Source organism: Triturus cristatus, chromosome 10 (assembly GCF_964204655.1).
Source record: "Triturus cristatus chromosome 10, aTriCri1.1, whole genome shotgun sequence".
Lineage (NCBI taxonomy): Eukaryota > Metazoa > Chordata > Amphibia > Caudata > Salamandridae > Triturus > Triturus cristatus.
Window position 1 is genome coordinate 1,020,922,951 of NC_140593.1, and position 20,878 is coordinate 1,020,943,828.

The following is a 20,878-nucleotide window of genomic DNA, read 5'->3' on the forward strand; positions in this document are numbered from 1 at the left end:
CTGCCGAGGGTGTTTTTAGAGTGCATCCTTGACCCTGGGGGAGCCTTGGTTCTAACCCCAGAATACCACAACAAAGTACGTACCTGTTAACTGATAACTTCAATTGATAATTATATAAAGTGCCCTGTGTTCAAAATTATTGAAAAATCATGTTTCTTATTACATATCATTCTTCAGACTGTCCACAATTTTAAGAATTATTCTTGAATCATATCACATTTTTATTCATGAATTAATTTATAGATTCCCTTCTATATTCAGTCCTACTGGAACTTTGTTATTGCATCTAAGAATGTTTTTTTTTAAAATTAAATTCCAATAAAACACTTTTTTATACAAGCTTTTTCTCCATCCTTTTTTCTTTAAACCCCCCCTCCTACCCCTATGCCCCCCCCCCCCCCCCCACAGTGAAGTTACATATATATGAAAATAAGAAGACATGGGCTCCACTAAAAAACACAGTCTATGGCCCAATTATATACAAAGCGCTAAAAGAAGTAGATATCTGTGAATTTCGTACAGTGTATCGAATTGAGTGCATTCTTTAAAGTGCATGTGCAAGTCGGAAGAAATTCATCAGAGATCAGCCTCATTCATGATCAAGTAAGCCACATGACATAAACGAAGAAGATAATACATCCCCGATTATGTACTTGTTAGGTGCAATCGATCCTGTTGCAATTATCCCTTGTTTTATCAACCCAATTGGACAGCTGCTCCCATATTTTAAGGCCCTTTTTCCGTGCCTAGCACTTTTACGGGCATAAATGGATTTTTCCAGATTATAAATGGACAGCAGTTGGGCCAACCATTGCTGAAAAACAGGAGGAGCTGGGTCCAGCCAGGCAGTGGAGACGCAAAGACTAAAAATAGCCATTGAGATGTATAGTTCTCTTCCCTCATTAATACTCCCTCCCTCTTGGATACCCAATAGAGTTAGGGTTGGTGTCATTACTACATTCAGTCGTAGTTTATCTCTAAAAATGTCCCCCATCTCGTTGATAATCGTTGAGAGACGCGCACAAGCTGCGAACATTAGAACTATGTCCACTTTGTAGAGGGCACAGCGTGGACAATGAGTTACTTTCCCTTTACCCCACTTTGAAATACGGTATGAAGTGTAATAGAAGAAAAAAACAAGTTTTGTAAAATTGGACCTGTAGTTTAGCCAACATCAATGCTAACTGTGAGATGGTAAAAGCTTCTGAATATTTCTCTGTCATCCTTCATCAAATCATTTAATAAACAGTATAAAATCCCGATACGAGTTGGGGGGTCCATTTCTTAACTTCTTCACCAATTCATTTTTTATCATTTTCCCTGTCCCACTCCCTTTCTTCTGTAAAAAGTCCCTTATCTGGAGGAATTTAAAAAACTCTGTATGTATGAGATTAAACCTTGTCTTAAGTTCGTCGTACGTGACAAAGCCTAAAACCGAATAGAAACCCCCTATTTTGTTGATCCCCCACTTCAACCATCTGCCCATGTATGTATCCGAGAAAATCTCTGGCAGCTGTGGATTATTCTGGAGGGGGGTATAATAATTGAGCCTACATAATCCCAGATGTCGACAAATAGGAACCCATATTGTGTAGGCTGTCATGAGGGTCTTAAATCTTACTCTTTTATAGTACCCCATTTCTAACTGAAGTCATAGGCTCAGTACCAATCAACAATTGATACGTTGAAGGATGCAGCGGTGGATCATCACTGGGGGAATCACTCAAAAAGATCGTAAAATGTACTAATGCCGTGGCCCAATAATATAACTTTAGATTAGGTAATGTCAATCCACCACGTTCTGTGGGGAGTGTCAACCATTTGGCCGATCTTCTGGGTCTCGAATAGGCCTATATACATTTTTTAAACCAATGGTTATGGAATTAAAGGGGGATGGCTCTCATCAGATACAGCAGTTTGGGGAAGTAAACCTTTTATTTAAGTTGCACCTACCTACCAATATTAAGTGAAGGTTATCCAACTTCCTCAAATTAAGCTTAGTTTTTTCTGTGAAATGGGGTTTGATTCACGTCCACAAAGTGCCCAAGTCCACCTTAATTATAACTCCCAGATAGTTAGCACTCTCGACCACCCTACTGTCCATTGTTACAACATGTTTGTTGATAACTATCAGCGTTTTTCCCCTGTTCAGGGAATACCCTGACAATTCCCCAAAGACTACTGCCTCTGTTCTGGCATATGTCAATGACGTGGCGGTGGTCACACCGGATCTCGATCTAGCCATAAAAACATGGAGTAAGAATACGTTTACATTCTGATTGCTTCAAACATCGTTTCCTGTTTCCTCCTTTTGTTCTACTTGCTACTTGATCTAAATCAAAGTATTTGAGATCCTCTATTCTACTCCCATGTACTGCTGCAAAGTGCCTGGCCACTGGATATGTTTGGTCTGTGTATGATTGCCCGTATGTTTCGTAATATTCACAAGTACACCTTTAGAATTGTACTGCCAATGTATAATTTTGGACAAGTACAGCTCAACACCTAGAGCACAAATTCACTTTTAGAGTGCAGTACTTGCCTGATCTTCCAAAATCCATCTGAGAATAGTAAAGCCAGTTGTGTGGTATTGACCCCATACTTACAGGTCTTGCACCTATGGCACTTCTTAAAGCCCCCATTGCCCATAAGCTATGTTCCTCCCTGCTGCATTTCCGGACTGCTTATTATCGTCCCTCATTGATCTTGCCCTACGGAATATTATTATTATTATTATTATTATTATTAAAAAACTCTTGTAGAGCGCGTAGTCACCCGAAGGTATCCCAGCGCTAAGAACCCTACCCTAAACCTGACAGGGAGGGCCGGAAGGAGGGGGGGTGAGGGATGGGACGGGGATACAGTGGTTCGGATGGGAAGGGATCATTGGGGAAAATATCAAGGACTTGCAATGGACCTTCGGACCTATAATGGGATAACTACGTAATAGGGGCCAGTGTTTCTGTAAATTTGTCTCACTTGCATGTGCTGAGTGCTAAAACCTGTGATAAGTCGAATCTCCTGATGACTATCCTCTTTCAAATGATCTGAGAATAGTAATTGATCTCTCGTTTTGAAGTTTACATTGATCTTTGCACCTTGCGACACCTTTTTATTATATCCTTGTGTGGCAAATCTATCTTTCATTTCCTGCTGGGCGTGTTTTAGTTGTGCTGCACCACAACAGTTTCTCTGCATGCAGAGATTTTCCGCATATGGAATACTGTATTTTAATTTATTGGAGTGAAAGTTCTGAGCATGCAGTATCGTTTTGCCATCAGTGCTCTTCCTTAAAGTTTTGATGTGCAGTTCCTGAGCAAAGATTTGGACAGGCACCTGCTCCCCCCACCATCCCATATGCAAATTAGCATAACTGGGGGGGCGAAGCAGGTACCCATAGCTGTCCTCCTCAGTTGGTGTAAAAGATCCGGTCCAATCAGAAAATTGTTGTTGTTTAGACACCAATGGATAATTTTATGAATCATCTCTGTGTGTTTATGGAGAGTTAAAGGCCTAGAGCTCAAAAAGTATTTGATTGCTCGCATGCCATCCTTGTGGGAATTGCTCGTATATAATGATGATGCGTCTAAGGTCATTAAAATGTAATTGTCTTCCCAATTGATTTTATATACTTTCTTTATAGAGTCTCGGGGGTCTTGTATATATGATGACAAATTGGTAACTGATTCTTTGTGGAAAAATCTACATATTTGGAGGTATTCTAAAAACAGGCCATCAGTGGCCAAAATAATTGTCTGGCCCGGAGGTTTACTCAAGTCTTTGTGAATTTTGGTATCAAATAGAGGATAGGCAAAACAGGTGAATCTGTTTTGAGGAAGAGAAACTCATTTTGGGTGATTATTCCTGATGACCTCCACCTAGATAGTTCTGTGTGGAATGCATTTAAGATTTTTATAGCCTCACTTCTTTCAATCTTTTCACAGCACTGCGTTTCTCCCAATTGTTCATTGGCCTCCTCCAAATACACATATTTTATTTACTAGACATTTATATTCAATCTGCATTGTCTGTAAAAGTTTTTTTGTAGGGTGTTTGCACTTTTACAATATCTTAGGATCCTTTATCACTGCTTCTGCAAACATATCGATTGAATCACGTGGCATCAGTGGTGAAAAAATAGATTTAGGTTTAAATGGGGTACACGGTCTTTCGTACACATTAAGCTCTCGATCTTGAATGAGCCACTCATCTGTAGCCTCTTGATGGTCCCATCTGGATAGGCTCTCCATATCACTCAAAAGATTTAAATCAGCGATAGCGAGATTGTCCCACTCATCTTGATCCTGGGAATTGCCCAGCAAAGTTGCATTCCTGTTGTTAAAAAAAAAAAAGTACACACATTTGTTTTCTAATGAATTTAAAACAGTCAATTCTTGTTTGTACATAATCCAGATCTAATGGGGCACAGTATGATAATCCCAACGATAAAATTCTGGTTTCTCCAACATTGAGTTCCAACTCCGTTAAGTTGATTATATTCGTGCTGATGCTGTCACTCTGTTCTTATTCTTTTGTGCAACAGACTGATTGTTGCCTCTTTCAACTGAATCTTCCACTTTTTCTTTTCCTCTGCCCCCTCCTCGTGATTTCCGCCACGATCCACCAGAAGTCTTAGGTTGAGATTAGGGTCACATCATAACAAACATAATTCGCCCTCAACTGATGGTATTTGTGTAATATGGCGAGTGTCCTCATTGTCAGTCTCCACATCCGAGCTCAATTCAGAACTAGATGCGTCTTGTTGTCTTGTGCCACTGGCTTGTGTCACCTGTTGCAATTTCTGACGCCGTATATTGTCAAATCTTCTCGAGAAGGTGAGTATCTGTCCCCTCTGATAGTTGAGTTTATCCCTTCTGAATTTTGTTGCCTTACGCTGTTTGCTAATATTTACTTAGTCACCCCTGCATTTCAAATTGAAATGTCTTTATCATCTCATGCTCTGGCAATTTGCTCAATTGCTCCTTGAATGCTTCTATTTCTTTAAGAAGTGCATCTCGATCTATGATGACGTATTTAATTAAAATCAGTAACACGCGTTTTGAAGAATCGTCACTATTGTCAGCCCACTCGCGTAACATTTCAGGATTCGAATTTTCATAAGTTGAATTCGTAAACCTCTTGGTATGCGACCAACATCCTAATAGCGTTGGAGAGACTTGCTCTCCCACCACTTAGAGATCTCTCTTTTCATGAGTTTTTCACGTGCTCTCATAATGTCCTTGCACTCAAATGGTTTGCCCAGCCCAATTCCACTACTACTTGCGCCAACTCAGTTGGCGGCCATTTTATATACATAATGTTTTAATGATTAGGCATTAGAATTGAGAGATTGGGAAGGCTGGTAGCACGCAGGTGCAGAATTTACTGAATATGTCGCATAAAGATAAAAAAAATTCTAACTCTCATTTACCTAAGTTTGATTAGTGTGTTAGTAAATGTTGCTTCTACCTATAAAAGTGAGTTATTTTCACAGTAATGTTCAGTATTTAGAAAGGTTTACATTTATGGAATGGTAGTATTGTGAACGGCTACTAACAATGTGATCTTTTTTAGAGTGTCTCTGTCTTTCTGTAGCTTTATTTTTACCTAGAAATTATGAAGAGTAAAATTGGATAACACATATGGGTTTATGTACAGTGCTGCAGAATTGATAGACATTTAAATGATCACTTCTATTTCTGTAATTCCCTAAAATATATGACTTATCTAACCATTCTTTTTTTAGGAAGTGAAATATCCGGAATATTTAGATATACGTCCATATATGTCTCAGCCTAATGGTGAAGCAATATTTTATGTGTTGTATGCTGTCCTTGTCCATAGTGGTTTCAGCTGCCATGCTGGACACTACTACTGCTACGTGAAGGTAAGGAATTGCTCATTAGCATTGATAAGACAACTTGAATCAAACAAAAGTCCTGAACTTGGAAATATTTAACAAAAATTGTAATTGCTAATGCCCCTTGTTAGTTTCATCAATGACAGTCTTACATTTATCATTTAATTGAGTGTGAAAAGGTGTAAGAAACCCTTAGATGCAGGACCCTTAAGTTTCCTAAATACTATTCTCATTTGAGGTTTTGAGTGAAGAAAAACACACCTGCTTCACCTGCGGCATTATTCTTAACTTGCAAACATCCAGATAATGGGTTGCAACTTTGAGACTGTAATTGGCGCAAATAGCAAAAAGTAGTCTCTTTCCACCCTGATATTTAAAAAGTTGTTTCTTGTGAATTCTTAATTTAAAAGATTTCATGACAGTGTTGCTGTACAAGCTTTGTTGCTTCTTTGCCAGTCTCCTTTTATGTCTTGTTTTCCTGTTCCCCTGCTAATGTCTTTTTTCCCACACAAACCAGTATGGAACTTTTTAATCTTCCCAGTGACTCTAATCTCCAGCACATCCCCTTTCTTCCATGCCAAGCTCCTCCATAAATCCATTTTTTTTCAAACTTATTTTTATTGCAATACTGCACAAATATTACATTACGTGTTTATCATACAGTTTACAATGATTCATTGGTAGGCTAATTAGGTGTTATACGCAGCAGTCTACTTGAGTGCCCGTATACTTCACTCAAAAGTTTCATTGCTGGGCGCATAATCGCTATTTCGGTATTTAAAGCTTTTCCTACCCAGGAGAAATGCATGCAGCAATACTTATTATAACTTATAGTAAGAGAATGAAAATAATAAAAAGGAACCTTGGCAGCGATCAGTGGCGGAACCCCATCCCACAGGGAATGTATATAGGACATCTAGAGCAGGACTATCGGACGGCCAGCAGTGCTTTTCAGAGGAAGCGAGGGTGATCTCTTCTGCCCTCCAGTGAAAGCTATTTCTGTATGTGAAAGCAGGGTTTTTCTCCATTCGGCATAGGGGTGGTATGACTTAATGTCTGTGTTGAGCCCTCCTCCCTCTCATTCTGGTCTTTTGTTGACTGCAGTCCCTCCAGCATGTATCCCCACTCTTCCAGATCACGCTCTGCTTTCTCGTCCATTTGCACAACTCGCAGCCACACCCCACTGTTGCACGTCCGCCCTCCATCTGTCTAGTCGAGGGGGATAGTATGATTCAAATGTATTGCAAACCGACGTTTAGCCGGGACTAGGCCTATGATAGAGAATTTGTATCTTATGCAGGTTCCCTTTTAGGTCTCGCCTATGCAGTGTGCATAGGAGGACCTTTAGCCGTCGCTCTGGTCATTTTCAAGCACACACTCGTGCTTGTGGCAGCATCCACCTTGCGTGAGCGCACAGCGCCTCGCCACAAGTGCAGTGCTTGAAAATGAACGGACTGCGCGCACATGCACGCGCCACTCCCGGGCTCACCTCCTGCTCCCCCTCTCTCCCACGTACATTCCTTGGTTTTTCTTATGCATTTCCGAGGCGTTTAACCGGGGTAAAGAATTCTTAGATGGACCTTTGTACAACGCACTTAATGACTAGGATGGCGTGGAGCGCTCTGTGGTGCATGTTCCTAGTAGGAAGCTTGAGAGCTGCGTGCAGGAGCCAAGTTGGAGCTAAGTTCACGTAGGGTGCATTTCACTTGAGTGCGCACGGAGATTGCTGGCATAAATACTGATCCGAACCCTGCCAAGCGTTAACTATTCTTTCCATTCTGTGGCTTTCTGGTTTCATTCTCTTTTTCCCCTGACCAACACGGCACTTCCTTTTCTTTTTATTTATGCATATATTTAATTATGGAGTCTCATGGAGCTTTCTACCTATCCGAATTGTCTAATGCCTTCTAGTCTCCATCGAGCACGACCTTTTTCCTGTGCACTGCCCAAAAATCTTCATTTCTGACACACTCTCGTGGTATGCCACTGTCGATTTCTTTCCACAATTCTTTTCTTGCTCTTACAGTTTCAGGTTTAGTTGAGCATGAGGTAAGGGAAACACATTTTTTCTTCCTGCCGCTTTGTGCTGGATATGTTGGATCTCTGCAAAGAATGGATGTGCAGGTGATGTCGCTGGCTTATAACAATCACGTAAATTAAGTGGATGCATGAATTTGTTTTCTACTGCACTATGGGCCAAGTAGAAAGAAATGTAGTTACCCCAGACCGTATTGCGCTTAAGACCCCTTTGTGCATCGTTGTCTGTTTTCTATGTTCATGCGCACCACCATTTACATTATTCTGTGCACCTTGGTTCTATTCAAAACTGCTGTGCTGCGTCTGTGTTTATGGAATGTTCCAGTTTTTAGTTTTTAAACTCTTGTAGCCTTAAGCAGTGTGCACAGACCAGAAGTTGTAACAAGCATTGGCATAGCCAATAGGTCGTGCCTTTGGGACCTGCTGCATAACTAAATACTCATAAGGTCCCAAAGGCGAGACCTATTGGCTATGCCAATGCTTGTTTGGTGTTGGAAGTACTCCTAATAAACATTGCTCAACTGAGGCCTCTATTCGCACAGCTGTAACTGTTCAGAGCACCTTGATTACTTGTTGCCAATTTGGTTGCATGTGGGCACAGTTCCAGGTAATATTTATGAATGTCTCCGGGTCTGCACCACATCGGGGGCACACCGGTGAGCACCCCGGATTGAAGCGTGCCAATCTCTGATCCTCCTTAAATCCTTAAGGTTTTCCTGCTCCCCTTATGGAAACCCCATGCACCAAACTAGCCTTTTCTTTTGTCTTATCTCTTTATTATTCTCTCTTTCCACAATTTTTTTGCCGGAGGAATAGTCTCAGCTATGCAATCCAGGCTTGCCAGTTACGTACATAATTTCTCTTGTATGCTAAATCCGTTCTGCTCAATACATTTTAGAAGGCTGTTGAAACATGCTCCTCTTTTTTGCACAGCGGATCCCTCTTTCTAACCCTATAATGTTGGAACATGTGAACATCAGGAAACCTTCACCATCCCATGGCCCATAAGAAGAGCACCACAGATAAAATGAAATTTGAAATAATATACATGCTCAAACTCCTCCTCCAATCTGTACTGCCACCATACTGGTTCTCAACTCCCAACCTCTATAGATGACAACCAAATTCCAGAGTAATATTGCTCCATGACAAAAAAGATGCAGTAAAGTTATCCTTCTGCCATCTACACATTTGTGAATATTGACTCAAGTGAAAACACTTTAGGCATTTAGTCTAACAAATATGTTCTTCTAATGGATACTTCTAACAACAGATTCTGCTTCGTAGTATCTTCATTGAAGTCATAAACATTTGAATAATTCCCTGCTGTTTGCGGGGATCATATTAATATAAATGCCCCTACAGGAATAGAGAGGGTGAAGAATGCAATATGTTCAGATGTTGAGCAGCACCCTCCAAAAGACTACAGCAGGCAAGATGTTCTACATTTTAGAATGTTTGTAGGGCCTAAGAAAGTTTGACAAAACTACATTGCATCAGATATAACGTCAACTGCTGCCTATATGTGAAAATAATGAAAAGTGCAGCCTGATGGACTGTCAATTTAATAGTTAATTAAAACATCATGTTTCTTTAATATTTTATGGCTTCTACAACCCATAAGGCTTTCATTAGTAGTGGCCTCAGAGTTAGTTCTTTTTCACTGGCTTGTGTTTAGAGGGATCCTGGAACACTCTGGGTGTTTTCCCACTGTTTTTATCTAAGAACCTTTTCTCGGGATTCTTTCAGATTTGGTTCCCCTCGGAAACGTTTACATTTGACAAGTTGAGCAAAGCATTTTTAGGCTGGCCTGTGTCAGCACATGTGGTACATGCGCTTTTGCTTGCAAAATATATATACAACAAAGGGCTTGGAGCCAGCTTTTGCTTACCGTTTGTTTGCTCCTTTGTCACTCTTATTCTCTGCCTCTGAACTGGGGAGCGCTTCCCGCTTCACTTGCTCCTCTTTCCTCAGGACCAAGTACAGATTGCTTTATCTCGCTGTGATTCGGATATTGTTTTATTTTTTCTTCCTCCCGCCCTGTTGCTTCTTCCCTCCCACCTCCCTTTGTCCCTGTTGCTTCTTCCCTCCCACCTCCCTTGTCCCTGTTGCTTCTTCCCTCCCACCCCCTTGTCCCTGTTGCTTCTTAACTCCCACCCCCCCTTGTCCCTGTTGCTTCTTCTCTCCCACCCCCCTTTGGCCCTGCTGCTTCTTACCTTCCTCCCCCCTTTGTCCTTGCTGCTTCTTCCCTCCCACCCCCCTTTGTCCCTGCTGCTTCTTCACTCCCACCACCTTGTCCCTGTTGCTTCTTCCCTCCCACACCCCCTGTCCCTGTTGCTTCTTCCCTCCCACACCCCCTTGTCTCTTTTGCTTCTTCCCTCCCACCCCATTGTTGCTTCTTCTCTCCCACCCCCTTGTTGCTTCTTCCCTCCCACCCCCTTGTCCCTGTTGCCTCTTCCCTCCCACACACCCTTGTCCTTGTTGCTTCTCCTCCCCACCCCCTTGTTACTTCTTCCCTCCCACACCTCCTTCTCCCAGTCGCTTCTTCCCTCCCACCCCTCTTGTCCCGGTTGCTTCTTCCCTCCCACCCCCCTTGTCCCTGTCACTTCTCCCCTCCCACCCCCCCATGTCCCTGTCACTTCTTCCATCCCACCCCCCCTTGTCCCTGTCACTTCTTCCATCCCACCCCCCCTTGTCCCTGTCACTTCTTCCATCCCACCCCCCCTTGTCCCTGTCACTTCTTCCCTCCCACCCCCCCTTGTCCCTGTCACTTCTTCCCTCCCACCCCCCCTTGTCCCTGTCACTTCTTCCCTCCCACCCCCCCTTGTCCCTGTCACTTCTTCCCTCCCACCCCCCCTTGTCCCTGTCACTTCTTCCCTCCCACCCCCCCTTGTCCCTGTCACTTCTTCCCTCCCACCCCCCTTGTCCCTGTTGCTTCTTCTCTCCCATACCCCCCTTGTCCCTGTCACTTTTCCTCCCACCCCCCTGTCCCAGTCGCTTCTTCTCTCCCACCCCTTTGGCCCTGTTGCTTCTTCCCTCCTACCCCTTGTCCTTGTCGCTTCTTCCCTTCCACCCCCTTGTCCCTGTCACTCCTTCCCTCCCACCCCTTCCTTGTCCTTGTCGCTTCTTCCATCCCACCCCTTCCTTGTTCCTATCGCTTCTTCCCTCCCATCCCCTTTCTTGTCCCTGTGGCTTCTTCCCACCCACCCTACCCCTTGTCCCTGTCGCTTCTTCCCACCCACCTTACCCCTTTTCCCTGTCGCTTCTTCCCACCCACCCACCCCACCCCTTGTCCCTGTCGCTTCTTCCCACCCACCCACCCCACCCCTTGTCCCTGTCGCATCTTCCCACCCACCCACCCCACCCCTTGTCCCTGTCGCTTCTTCCCACCCACCCACCCCACCCCTTGTCCCTGTCGCTTCTTCCCACCCCACCCCACCCCTTGTCCCGGTCGCTTCTTCCCACCCACCCCACCCCTTGTCCCTGTCGCTTCTTCCCACCCACCCCACCCCTTGTCCCTGTCGCTTCTTCCCACACACCCCACCCCTTGTCCCTGTTGCTTCTTCCCACCCACCCCAATCCACCCCTTGTTCATGTTGCTTCTTGCCACCCACCCCTTGTCCCTGTTGCTTCTATACCCCTTGTCCCTGTTGCTTCTTCCCACCCACCTCTTGTCCATGTTGCTTCTTACCACCCACCTACCCCTTGTCCCTGTTGCTTTTTACCACCCAGCCACCCCTTGTCCCTGTTGCTTCTTTCCCCCACCCCTTGTCCCTGTTGCTTTTTCCCACCCACCCCACCCCTTGTCCCTGTTGCTTCTGTCCCTGTTGCTACCTCCCACCCACCCCACCGCTTGTCCCTGTTGCTTCCTCCCACCCACACCACCCTTGTCCCTGTTGCTTCTTCCCATCCACACCACCCTTGTCCCTGTTGCTTCTTCCCACCCACCCTAGAAATCGCCTACCAATTCAGGCCTGAGTGAACCCATTGGAGCAAGGTCAAGGCTGATTTGCTTATGATTTGTCCCAGTTGTACGGGAACAGAGAACAAAAAATGATCGAGTGAGGTTGACTCTCCTAATCTCCCATCCTTCCCTCTGTGAGCATTTTAATCTCTCATCCCTGTATTTCCTTCTAACATATCATCTCACCTACTCTAATTGTTTCTGCCTTCTGTGTCCCTGTTGCTTCTTCCCTCCCACCTTCCCTTGTCCCTGTTGCTTCTTCCCTCCAACCCCCCTTGTCCCTGTTGCTTCTTCCCTCCCTCTTGTCCCTGTTCCTTCTTTCCCCCACCCCCTTGTCCCTGTTGCTTCTCCCCCCACCCCCTTGTCCCTGTTGCTTCTCCCCCACCCCCCTTGTCCCTGTTGCTTCTCCCCCCACTCCCCTTGTCCCTGTTATTTATTTATTTATTTAAAACATTTATAGAGCGCGGCTGTCACCTGGCAGGTATCCTGGCGCTGGTAGCTTACTCCTGGGTTAGAAGCGATGGGAATTGATTAAGGGGGGGCGGGGGTAGAAGGCTGGGGGAAGAGCCATGATTTTATTCGTTTCCTGAAAGGTAGGAGCTGTGGAATTTGGCGAATGTCTGCAGGCAGACTGTTCCAGAGCTTGGCGGCAGCTACTCTGAAAGATCTTCCCCCACCACCCTTGTCCCAGTTGCTTCTTCCCTCCCACCCCCCTTGTCCCTGTTGCTCTTCCCTCCCACCCCCTGTCCCTGTTGCTTCTTCCCTCCCACCCCTGTCTCTGTTGCTTCTTCCCTCCCACCCCTGTCGCTTCTTCCCTCCCACCCCCCCTTGTCCCTGTTGCTTCTTCCCTCCCACCCCCCTTGTCCCTGTTGTTTCTTCTCTCCCTCCCACCCCCCCTTGTCCCTGTTGTTTCTTCCCTCCCACCCCCCCTTGTCCCTGTTGTTTCTTCCCTCCCACCCCCCCTTGTCCCTGTTGTTTCTTCCCTCCCACCCCCCCTTGTCCCTGTTGTTTCTTCCCTCCCACCCCCCCTTGTCCCTGTTGCTTCTTCCCTCCCACCCCCCCTTGTCCCTGTTGCTTCTTCCCTCCCACCCCCCCTTATCCCTGTTGCTTCTTCCCTCCCATCCCCCTTGACCCTGTTGCTTCTTCCCTCCCATCCCCCTTGACCCTGTTGCTTCTTCCCTCCCACCCCCCTTGTCCCTGTTGTTTCTTCCCTCCCACCCCCCCTTGTCCCTGTTGTTTCTTCCCTCCCACCCCCCCTTGTCCCTGTTGCTTCTTCCCTCCCACCCCCCCTTGTCCCTGTTGCTTCTTCCCTCCCACCCCCCCTTGTCCCTGTTGCTTCTTCCCTCCCACCCCCCCTTGTCCCTGTTGCTTCTTCCCTCCCACCCCCCTTGACCCTGTTGCTTCTTCCCTCCCACCCCCCCTTGTCCCTGTTGTTTCTTCCCTCCCACCCCCCCTTGTCCCTGTTGTTTCTTCCCTCCCACCCCCCCTTGTCCCTGTTGTTTCTTCCCTCCCACCCCCCCTTGTCCCTGTTGTTTCTTCCCTCCCACCCCCCCTTGTCCCTGTTGCTTCTTCCCATCCACACCACCCTTGTCCCTGTTGCTTCTTCCCACCCACCCTAGAAATCGCCTACCAATTCAGGCCTGAGTGAACCCATTGGAGCAAGGTCAAGGCTGATTTGCTTATGATTTGTCCCAGTTGTACGGGAACAGAGAACAAAAAATGATCGAGTGAGGTTGACTCTCCTAATCTCCCATCCTTCCCTCTGTGAGCATTTTAATCTCTCATCCCTGTATTTCCTTCTAACATATCATCTCACCTACTCTAATTGTTTCTGCCTTCTGTGTCCCTGTTGCTTCTTCCCTCCCACCTTCCCTTGTCCCTGTTGCTTCTTCCCTCCAACCCCCCTTGTCCCTGTTGCTTCTTCCCTCCCTCTTGTCCCTGTTCCTTCTTTCCCCCACCCCCTTGTCCCTGTTGCTTCTCCCCCCACCCCCTTGTCCCTGTTGCTTCTCCCCCACCCCCCTTGTCCCTGTTGCTTCTCCCCCCACTCCCCTTGTCCCTGTTATTTATTTATTTATTTAAAACATTTATAGAGCGCGGCTGTCACCTGGCAGGTATCCTGGCGCTGGTAGCTTACTCCTGGGTTAGAAGCGATGGGAATTGATTAAGGGGGGGCGGGGGTAGAAGGCTGGGGGAAGAGCCATGATTTTATTCGTTTCCTGAAAGGTAGGAGCTGTGGAATTTGGCGAATGTCTGCAGGCAGACTGTTCCAGAGCTTGGCGGCAGCTACTCTGAAAGATCTTCCCCCACCACCCTTGTCCCAGTTGCTTCTTCCCTCCCACCCCCCTTGTCCCTGTTGCTCTTCCCTCCCACCCCCCTGTCCCTGTTGCTTCTTCCCTCCCACCCCTGTCTCTGTTGCTTCTTCCCTCCCACCCCTGTCGCTTCTTCCCTCCCACCCCCCCTTGTCCCTGTTGCTTCTTCCCTCCCACCCCCCTTGTCCCTGTTGTTTCTTCTCTCCCTCCCACCCCCCCTTGTCCCTGTTGTTTCTTCCCTCCCACCCCCCCTTGTCCCTGTTGTTTCTTCCCTCCCACCCCCCCTTGTCCCTGTTGTTTCTTCCCTCCCACCCCCCCTTGTCCCTGTTGCTTCTTCCCTCCCACCCCCCCTTGTCCCTGTTGCTTCTTCCCTCCCACCCCCCCTTGTCCCTGTTGTTTCTTCCCTCCCACCCCCCCTTGTCCCTGTTGCTTCTTCCCTCCCACCCCCCCTTATCCCTGTTGCTTCTTCCCTCCCACCCCCCCTTGTCCCTGTTGCTTCTTCCCTCCCACCCCCCCTTATCCCTGTTGCTTCTTCCCTCCCACCCCCCTGTCCCTGTTGCTTCTTCCCTCCCACCCCTGTCTCTGTTGCTTCTTCCCTCCCACCCCTGTCGCTTCTTCCCTCCCACCCCCCCTTGTCCCTGTTGCTTCTTCCCTCCCACCCCCCTTGTCCCTGTTGTTTCTTCTCTCCCTCCCACCCCCCCTTGTCCCTGTTGTTTCTTCCCTCCCACCCCCCCTTGTCCCTGTTGTTTCTTCCCTCCCACCCCCCCCTTGTCCCTGTTGTTTCTTCCCTCCCACCCCCCCTTGTCCCTGTTGCTTCTTCCCTCCCACCCCCCCTTGTCCCTGTTGTTTCTTCCCTCCCACCCCCCCTTGTCCCTGTTGCTTCTTCCCTCCCACCCCCCCTTATCCCTGTTGCTTCTTCCCTCCCATCCCCCTTGACCCTGTTGCTTCTTCCCTCCCATCCCCCTTGACCCTGTTGCTTCTTCCCTCCCACCCCCCCTTGTCCCTGTTGTTTCTTCCCTCCCACCCCCCCTTGTCTCTGTTGTTTCTTCCCTCCCACCCCCCCTTGTCCCTGTTGCTTCTTCCCTCCCACCCCCCCTTGTCCCTGTTGCTTCTTCCCTCCCACCCCCCCTTGTCCCTGTTGCTTCTTCCCTCCCACCCCCCCTTGTCCCTGTTGCTTCTTCCCTCCCATCCCCCTTGACCCTGTTGCTTCTTCCCTCCCACCCCCCCTTGTCCCTGTTGCTTCTTCCCTCCCACCCCCCCTTGTCCCTGTTGCTTCTTCCCTCCCACCCCCCCTTGTCCCTGTTGCTTCTTCCCTCCCACCCCCCTTGTCCCTGTTGCTTCTTCCCTCCCACCCCCCCTTGTCCCCGTTGCTTCTTCCCTCCCACCCCCGTTGCTTCTTCCCTCCCACCCCCCCCTTGTCCCTGTTGCTTCTTCCCTCCCACCCCCCCTTGTCCCTGTTGCTTCTTCCCTCCCACCCCCCTTGTCCCTGTTGCTTCTTCTCTCCCACCCCCCCCTTGTCCCTGTTGCTTCTTCCCTCCCACCCCCCCTTGTCCCTGTTGCTTCTTCTCTCCCCTCCCACCCCCTTGTTGCTTCTTCCCTCCCACCCCCTTGTCCCTGTTGCCTCTTCCCTCCCACACACCCTTGTCCTTGTTGCTTCTCCTCCCCACCCCCTTGTTACTTCTTCCCTCCCACCCCTCTTGTCCTGGTTGCTTCTTCCCTCCCACCCCCCCTTGTCCCTGTCACTTCTTCCCTCCCACCCCCCCTTGTCCCTGTCACTTCTTCCCTCCCACCCCCCCTTGTCCTTGTCACTTCTTCCCTCCCACCCCCCCTTGTCCCTGTCACTTCTTCCCTCCCACCCCCCCTTGTCCCTGTCACTTCTTCCCTCCCACCCCCCCTTGTCCCTGTCACTTCTTCCCTCCCACCCCCCCTTGTCCCTGTCACTTCTTCCCTCCCACCCCCCCTTGTCCCTGTCACTTCTTCCATCCCACCCCCCCTTGTCCCTGTCACTTCTTCCCTCCCACCCCCCTTGTCCCTGTCACTTCTTCCCTCCCACCCCCCTGTCCCTGTCACTTCTTCCCTCCCACCCCCCCTGTCCCTGTCACTTCTTCCCTCCCACCCCCCCTGTCCCTGTCACTTCTTCCCTCCCACCCCCCCTGTCCCTGTCACTTCTTCCCTCCCACCCCCCTGTCCCTGTCGCTTCTTCTCTCCCATACCCCTCTTGTCCCTGTCGCTTCTTCTCTCCCATACCCCCCTGTCCCAGTCGCTTCTTCTCTCCCACCCCTTTGGCCCTGTTGCTTCTTCCCTCCTACCCCTTGTCCCTGTCGCTTCTTCCCGCCTACCCCCTTCCTTGTCCCTGTCGCTTCTTCCCTTCCACCCCCTTGTCCCTGTCACTTCTTCCCTCCCACCCCTTCCTTGTCCTTGTCGCTTCTTCCATCCCACCCCTTCCTTGTTCCTATCGCTTCTTCTATCCCACCCCTTCCTTGTTCCTATCGCTTCTTCCCTCCCACCCCCTTTCTTGTCCCCGTTGCTTCTTCCCACCCACCCCACCCCTTGTCCCGGTCGCTTCTTCCCACCCACCCCACCCCTTGTCCCGGTCGCTTCTTCCCACCCACCCCACCCCTTGTCCCTGTCGCTTCTTCCCACCCACCCCTTGTCCCGGTCGCTTCTTCCCACACACCCCACCCCTTGTCCCTGTCGCTTCTTCCCACACACCCCACCCCTTGTCCCTGTTGCTTCTTCCCACCCACCCCAATCCACCCCTTGTTCGTGTTGCTTCTTGCCACCCACCCCCCCTTGTCCCTGTTGCTTCTATACCCCTTGTCCCTGTTGCTTCTTCCCACCCACCCCTTGTCCATGTTGCTTTTTACCACCCAGCCACCCCTTGTCCCTGTTGCTTCTTTCCCCCACCCCTTGTCCCTGTTGCTTCTTCCCACCCACCCCACCCTTTGTCCCTGTTGCTTCTGTCCCTGTTGCTACCTCCCACCCACCCCACCGCTTGTCCCTGTTGCTTCCTCCCACCCACACCACCCTTGTCCCTGTTGCTTCTTCCCATCCACACCACCCTTGTCCCTGTTGCTTCTTCCCACCCACCCTAGCAATCGCCTACCAATTCAGGCCTGAGTGAACCCATTGGAGCAAGGTCAAGGCTGATTTGCTTATGATTTGTCCCAGTTGTACGGGAACAGAGAACAAAAAATGATCGAGTGAGGTTGACTCTCCTAATCTCCCATTCTTCCCTCTGTGAGCATTTTAATCTCTCATCCCTGTATTTCCTTCTAACATATCATCTCACCTACTCTAATTGTTTCCGCCTTCTGTGTTAGTTTTGTCTGAGTTTACCGTTTTCCTCCATCTTTTTCTCTTCAATCTCAGGTGACATAATTTGTGGTATCATTAGTAAATTCAGAGTTATTGGCTTTTCACCTTTGCTTTTGAATTTCATGTCTAACGTTTAACTCTGGTTATGTGTTGCGTGAAATGTCTTTTTACACTATTCTTAAAATGCTCTTACATTGCAGGCCAGTAATGGGCAGTGGTACCAGATGAATGACTCAGTTGTTTCAAGCAGTGACATTCGTTCTGTGCTCAATCAGCAAGCCTACGTGTTGTTTTACATCAGGTGCCAACAGTTTTTCAAATCTTACTATTATTTAAAAATATAAAAATAAATGTCTAGATCGCTCTCCTAACTTCTATTATTTTTTTAGATCCAGTGACCTGAAAAATGGGGATCATGTTAATTCTGTTCATACTCCTGGACAGTCCTCTCCTCGGCCCTTAATGAACCAGCGCGTCATTAATAATAAGCAAACGCCGTCTTCTTTTATTGGACCTCAGCTGCCTCATCATATGATTAAGGTAATTCTTCAAATAAAGTAGGAGTGGGGTTTGTTGGTTTCTACAATATTTTAAAATGCTATAGCACTATTATTTCTGACTTGCTGCAGGCATTTGTTTTAATTCTGTGGTTCTTTTAACCTGAGCATAGTTAACATACAACCTGATTGATTGTGAAATTTAATTTGTTCTAATATATCCCTTTTGGTGTAAACAATATGCAGTCTGTTGGTGAAACTAGCAGCACCTAATACTTCTGTTTCTTGTGGATATTTCTACCTGTAGATTCAGTATCTCTTAATATGCCTCCAGACTGAATCTAGGGGCTTGAAATTGCACCCCTGTGGAGATGGTTGGCACCTCTGCTTCATCTCCATTCTGTGATCAACCCTTGATATAACATCACAGTCAAATAAGACGCCAGCCTGGCATGCTGATAAAATTTCAATTTTTCTCTACGACCTTCGAAGCATTTTTGAGTTACTCTTGAAAGTATTATTCAGTCATCATGGCATTGACCGTGTTTTCAGGATGTCACTCCTGAAAATGTTATGGTCTAAACCTTGAGTTGCCTATCCACCCCACATACCGCCCAAACAGCGTTCCATGTCACCAGACCATCTTACACTTCTCAAACAAGAGGTTCTTTCATTGCTTCAAAAACACGCAATAGAACCAGTTCCCTTAGAACATCAGGGTACAGGGGTATACTCACTCTACTTCCTAATCCCCAAAAAGGACGGGACTCTAAGACCAATACTCGACCTCAGTCCCCTAAATCTGTATATCAACTCAGATCATTTCCACATGATCACTCTTCAACAAGTGCTCCCACTACTGCAACAAGGCGATTTCCTTGCCACTCTAGATCTCAAGGATGCCTACTTCCACATTCCCATGCATCCTGCCCACAGGAAGTATTTAAGGTTTGTGGTGGACGGACACCACTACCAGTTTACAGTCCTTCCATTCGGAGTAACAACTGCACCCAGAGTATTCACAAAATGCCTAGCAGTAGTAGCAGCACATCTCAGAAGGCAACAAATTCATGTCTTCCTGTATCTAGACGACTGGCTAATAAAAGCCAAGTCATTCAACAAATGTGTTCTACACACTCACCAAACCATCCAAATCTTACACAACTTGGGATTCACAATAAACTATCCCAAATCTCATCTCCAACCCTCTCACATAAATCAGTATCTAGGGGCCACCATAAACACCTCCACAGCCCTAGCATATCCCAGCCCAGCCAGGATAGCCAATATACAAGCTCTTATCACAAAATTCCAAATCCAACACTCTCTTCCAGCAAGAGTGTTCATGCAACTCATATGCATGATGGCGTCATGCATCTTCATTGTGCCTTATGCAAGACTTCAAATGCGTCCCTTGCAAGAATGTCTAGCACGTCAGTGGAACCAGGCTCACGGACAACTCACGGATCTGGTGTTGCTGGACAGCCGCACACATCGCTCTCTCAAATGGTGGAATATAACAAACCTCTCCAAAGGGCGGCCGTTCCTAGAGCCTCTTCCACAGATAGTGCTGACAACGGACGCATCGCTCATAGGATGGGGAGCCAATCTCCTCGGCCACACCACACAGGGCAAATGGACCACTCAACAGAAAATGCTCCATTTCAATTACCTGGAACTGCTAGCAGTGTTCCTAGCACTACAATCATTCCAACTACATCTCCAGAACAAAACTGTCCTCATCCGGACAGACAACATGACAGCCATGTATTACATACAGAAACAAGGAGGCACACATTCTCCCCAGCTGTCCCAGCTCGCACAGAACATTTGGAGATGGGCCATTCCCCAGAAAATATATCTACTTGCAGAACACCTTCCAGTGGTTCACGATCAGATTGCCGATCTGTTAAGTCGACAAACTCAACAGATCCACGAAGGGGAACTACATCCTCAAGTCCTACTGCCCTTTTTCCAACAATGGGGCCAACCAGACATAGATCTGTTCGCCACACATGAAAACGCAAAATGCCCAACCTTCGCCGCCAGGTTTCCCCACCCGGAGTCAAAGGGCAATGCAATATGGATGAATTGGTCAGGCAGATTTGCGTACGCTTTTCCGCCTCTCCCACTCATTCCATTAGTGGTACGCAAGCTCAGGCAACAGTCTCTCAAACTGATCCTAGTAGCTCCCACATGGGCACGCCAGCCCTGGTTCCCAACACTACTGGAACTCTCGCTAGTTCCACACCAAAAACTGCATCTCTCCCCGTCCTTATTAACCCAGAACCATGGAGAAATCAGACACCCAGATCCAGGTCAACTAAACCTGGCGATCTGGCTCCTGAAGTCCTAGAGTTCGGTTACTTCAACCTACCACCAGACTGCATGAATGTTATAAGAGAGGCCAGAAGACCTACCACTAGAGCCTGCTATGCTGCAAAATGGAAAAGATTTGCCATTTACTGCACTAATAATCATATAAACCCACTGGATGCATTCATCCAGGACATCATTTGCTACTTACTACACTTGCAAAGATATAATTTGGCATACTCCTCCATACGTCTCCACCTAGCAGCATTAGCAGCCTACTTACAAAATAGACAACACTTGTCACTCTTCAGAGTACCGGCGATCAAAGCCTTCATGGAAGGACTAAAAAGGATTATTCCTCCCAGATTAACACCCTCTCCAGTATGGAATCTAAACATTGTTCTTACAAGGCTCATGGGACCCCCATTTGAACCTCTGCATAAATGCGAACTACAGTTCCTCACATGGAAAGTGGCTTTCCTTATCGCTATCACATCCCTCAGAAGGGTAAGTGAGATCCAGGCTTTAACTATACAAGAACCATTCTTACAATTACACCGTAACAAAGTGGTTCTTA

At 47.6% G+C, this 20,878-nt stretch overlaps 1 protein-coding gene across 2 annotated transcripts in view; it reads left to right on the plus strand.

Annotated features, from left to right (window-relative positions):
* The window catches only part of USP42 (ubiquitin specific peptidase 42), a 521,578-nt gene that overhangs the window by 319,314 nt on the left and 181,386 nt on the right, over positions 1 to 20,878 (plus strand). For both annotated transcript variants that reach the window (XM_085629020.1, XM_085629022.1), the window contains exons 10-12: positions 5,747 to 5,887; positions 17,689 to 17,789; positions 17,878 to 18,028. In XM_085629020.1, the coding sequence (XP_085485146.1) occupies positions 5,747 to 5,887; positions 17,689 to 17,789; positions 17,878 to 18,028 (393 nt within the window). The remainder of the gene's footprint in view (positions 1 to 5,746; positions 5,888 to 17,688; positions 17,790 to 17,877; positions 18,029 to 20,878) is intronic.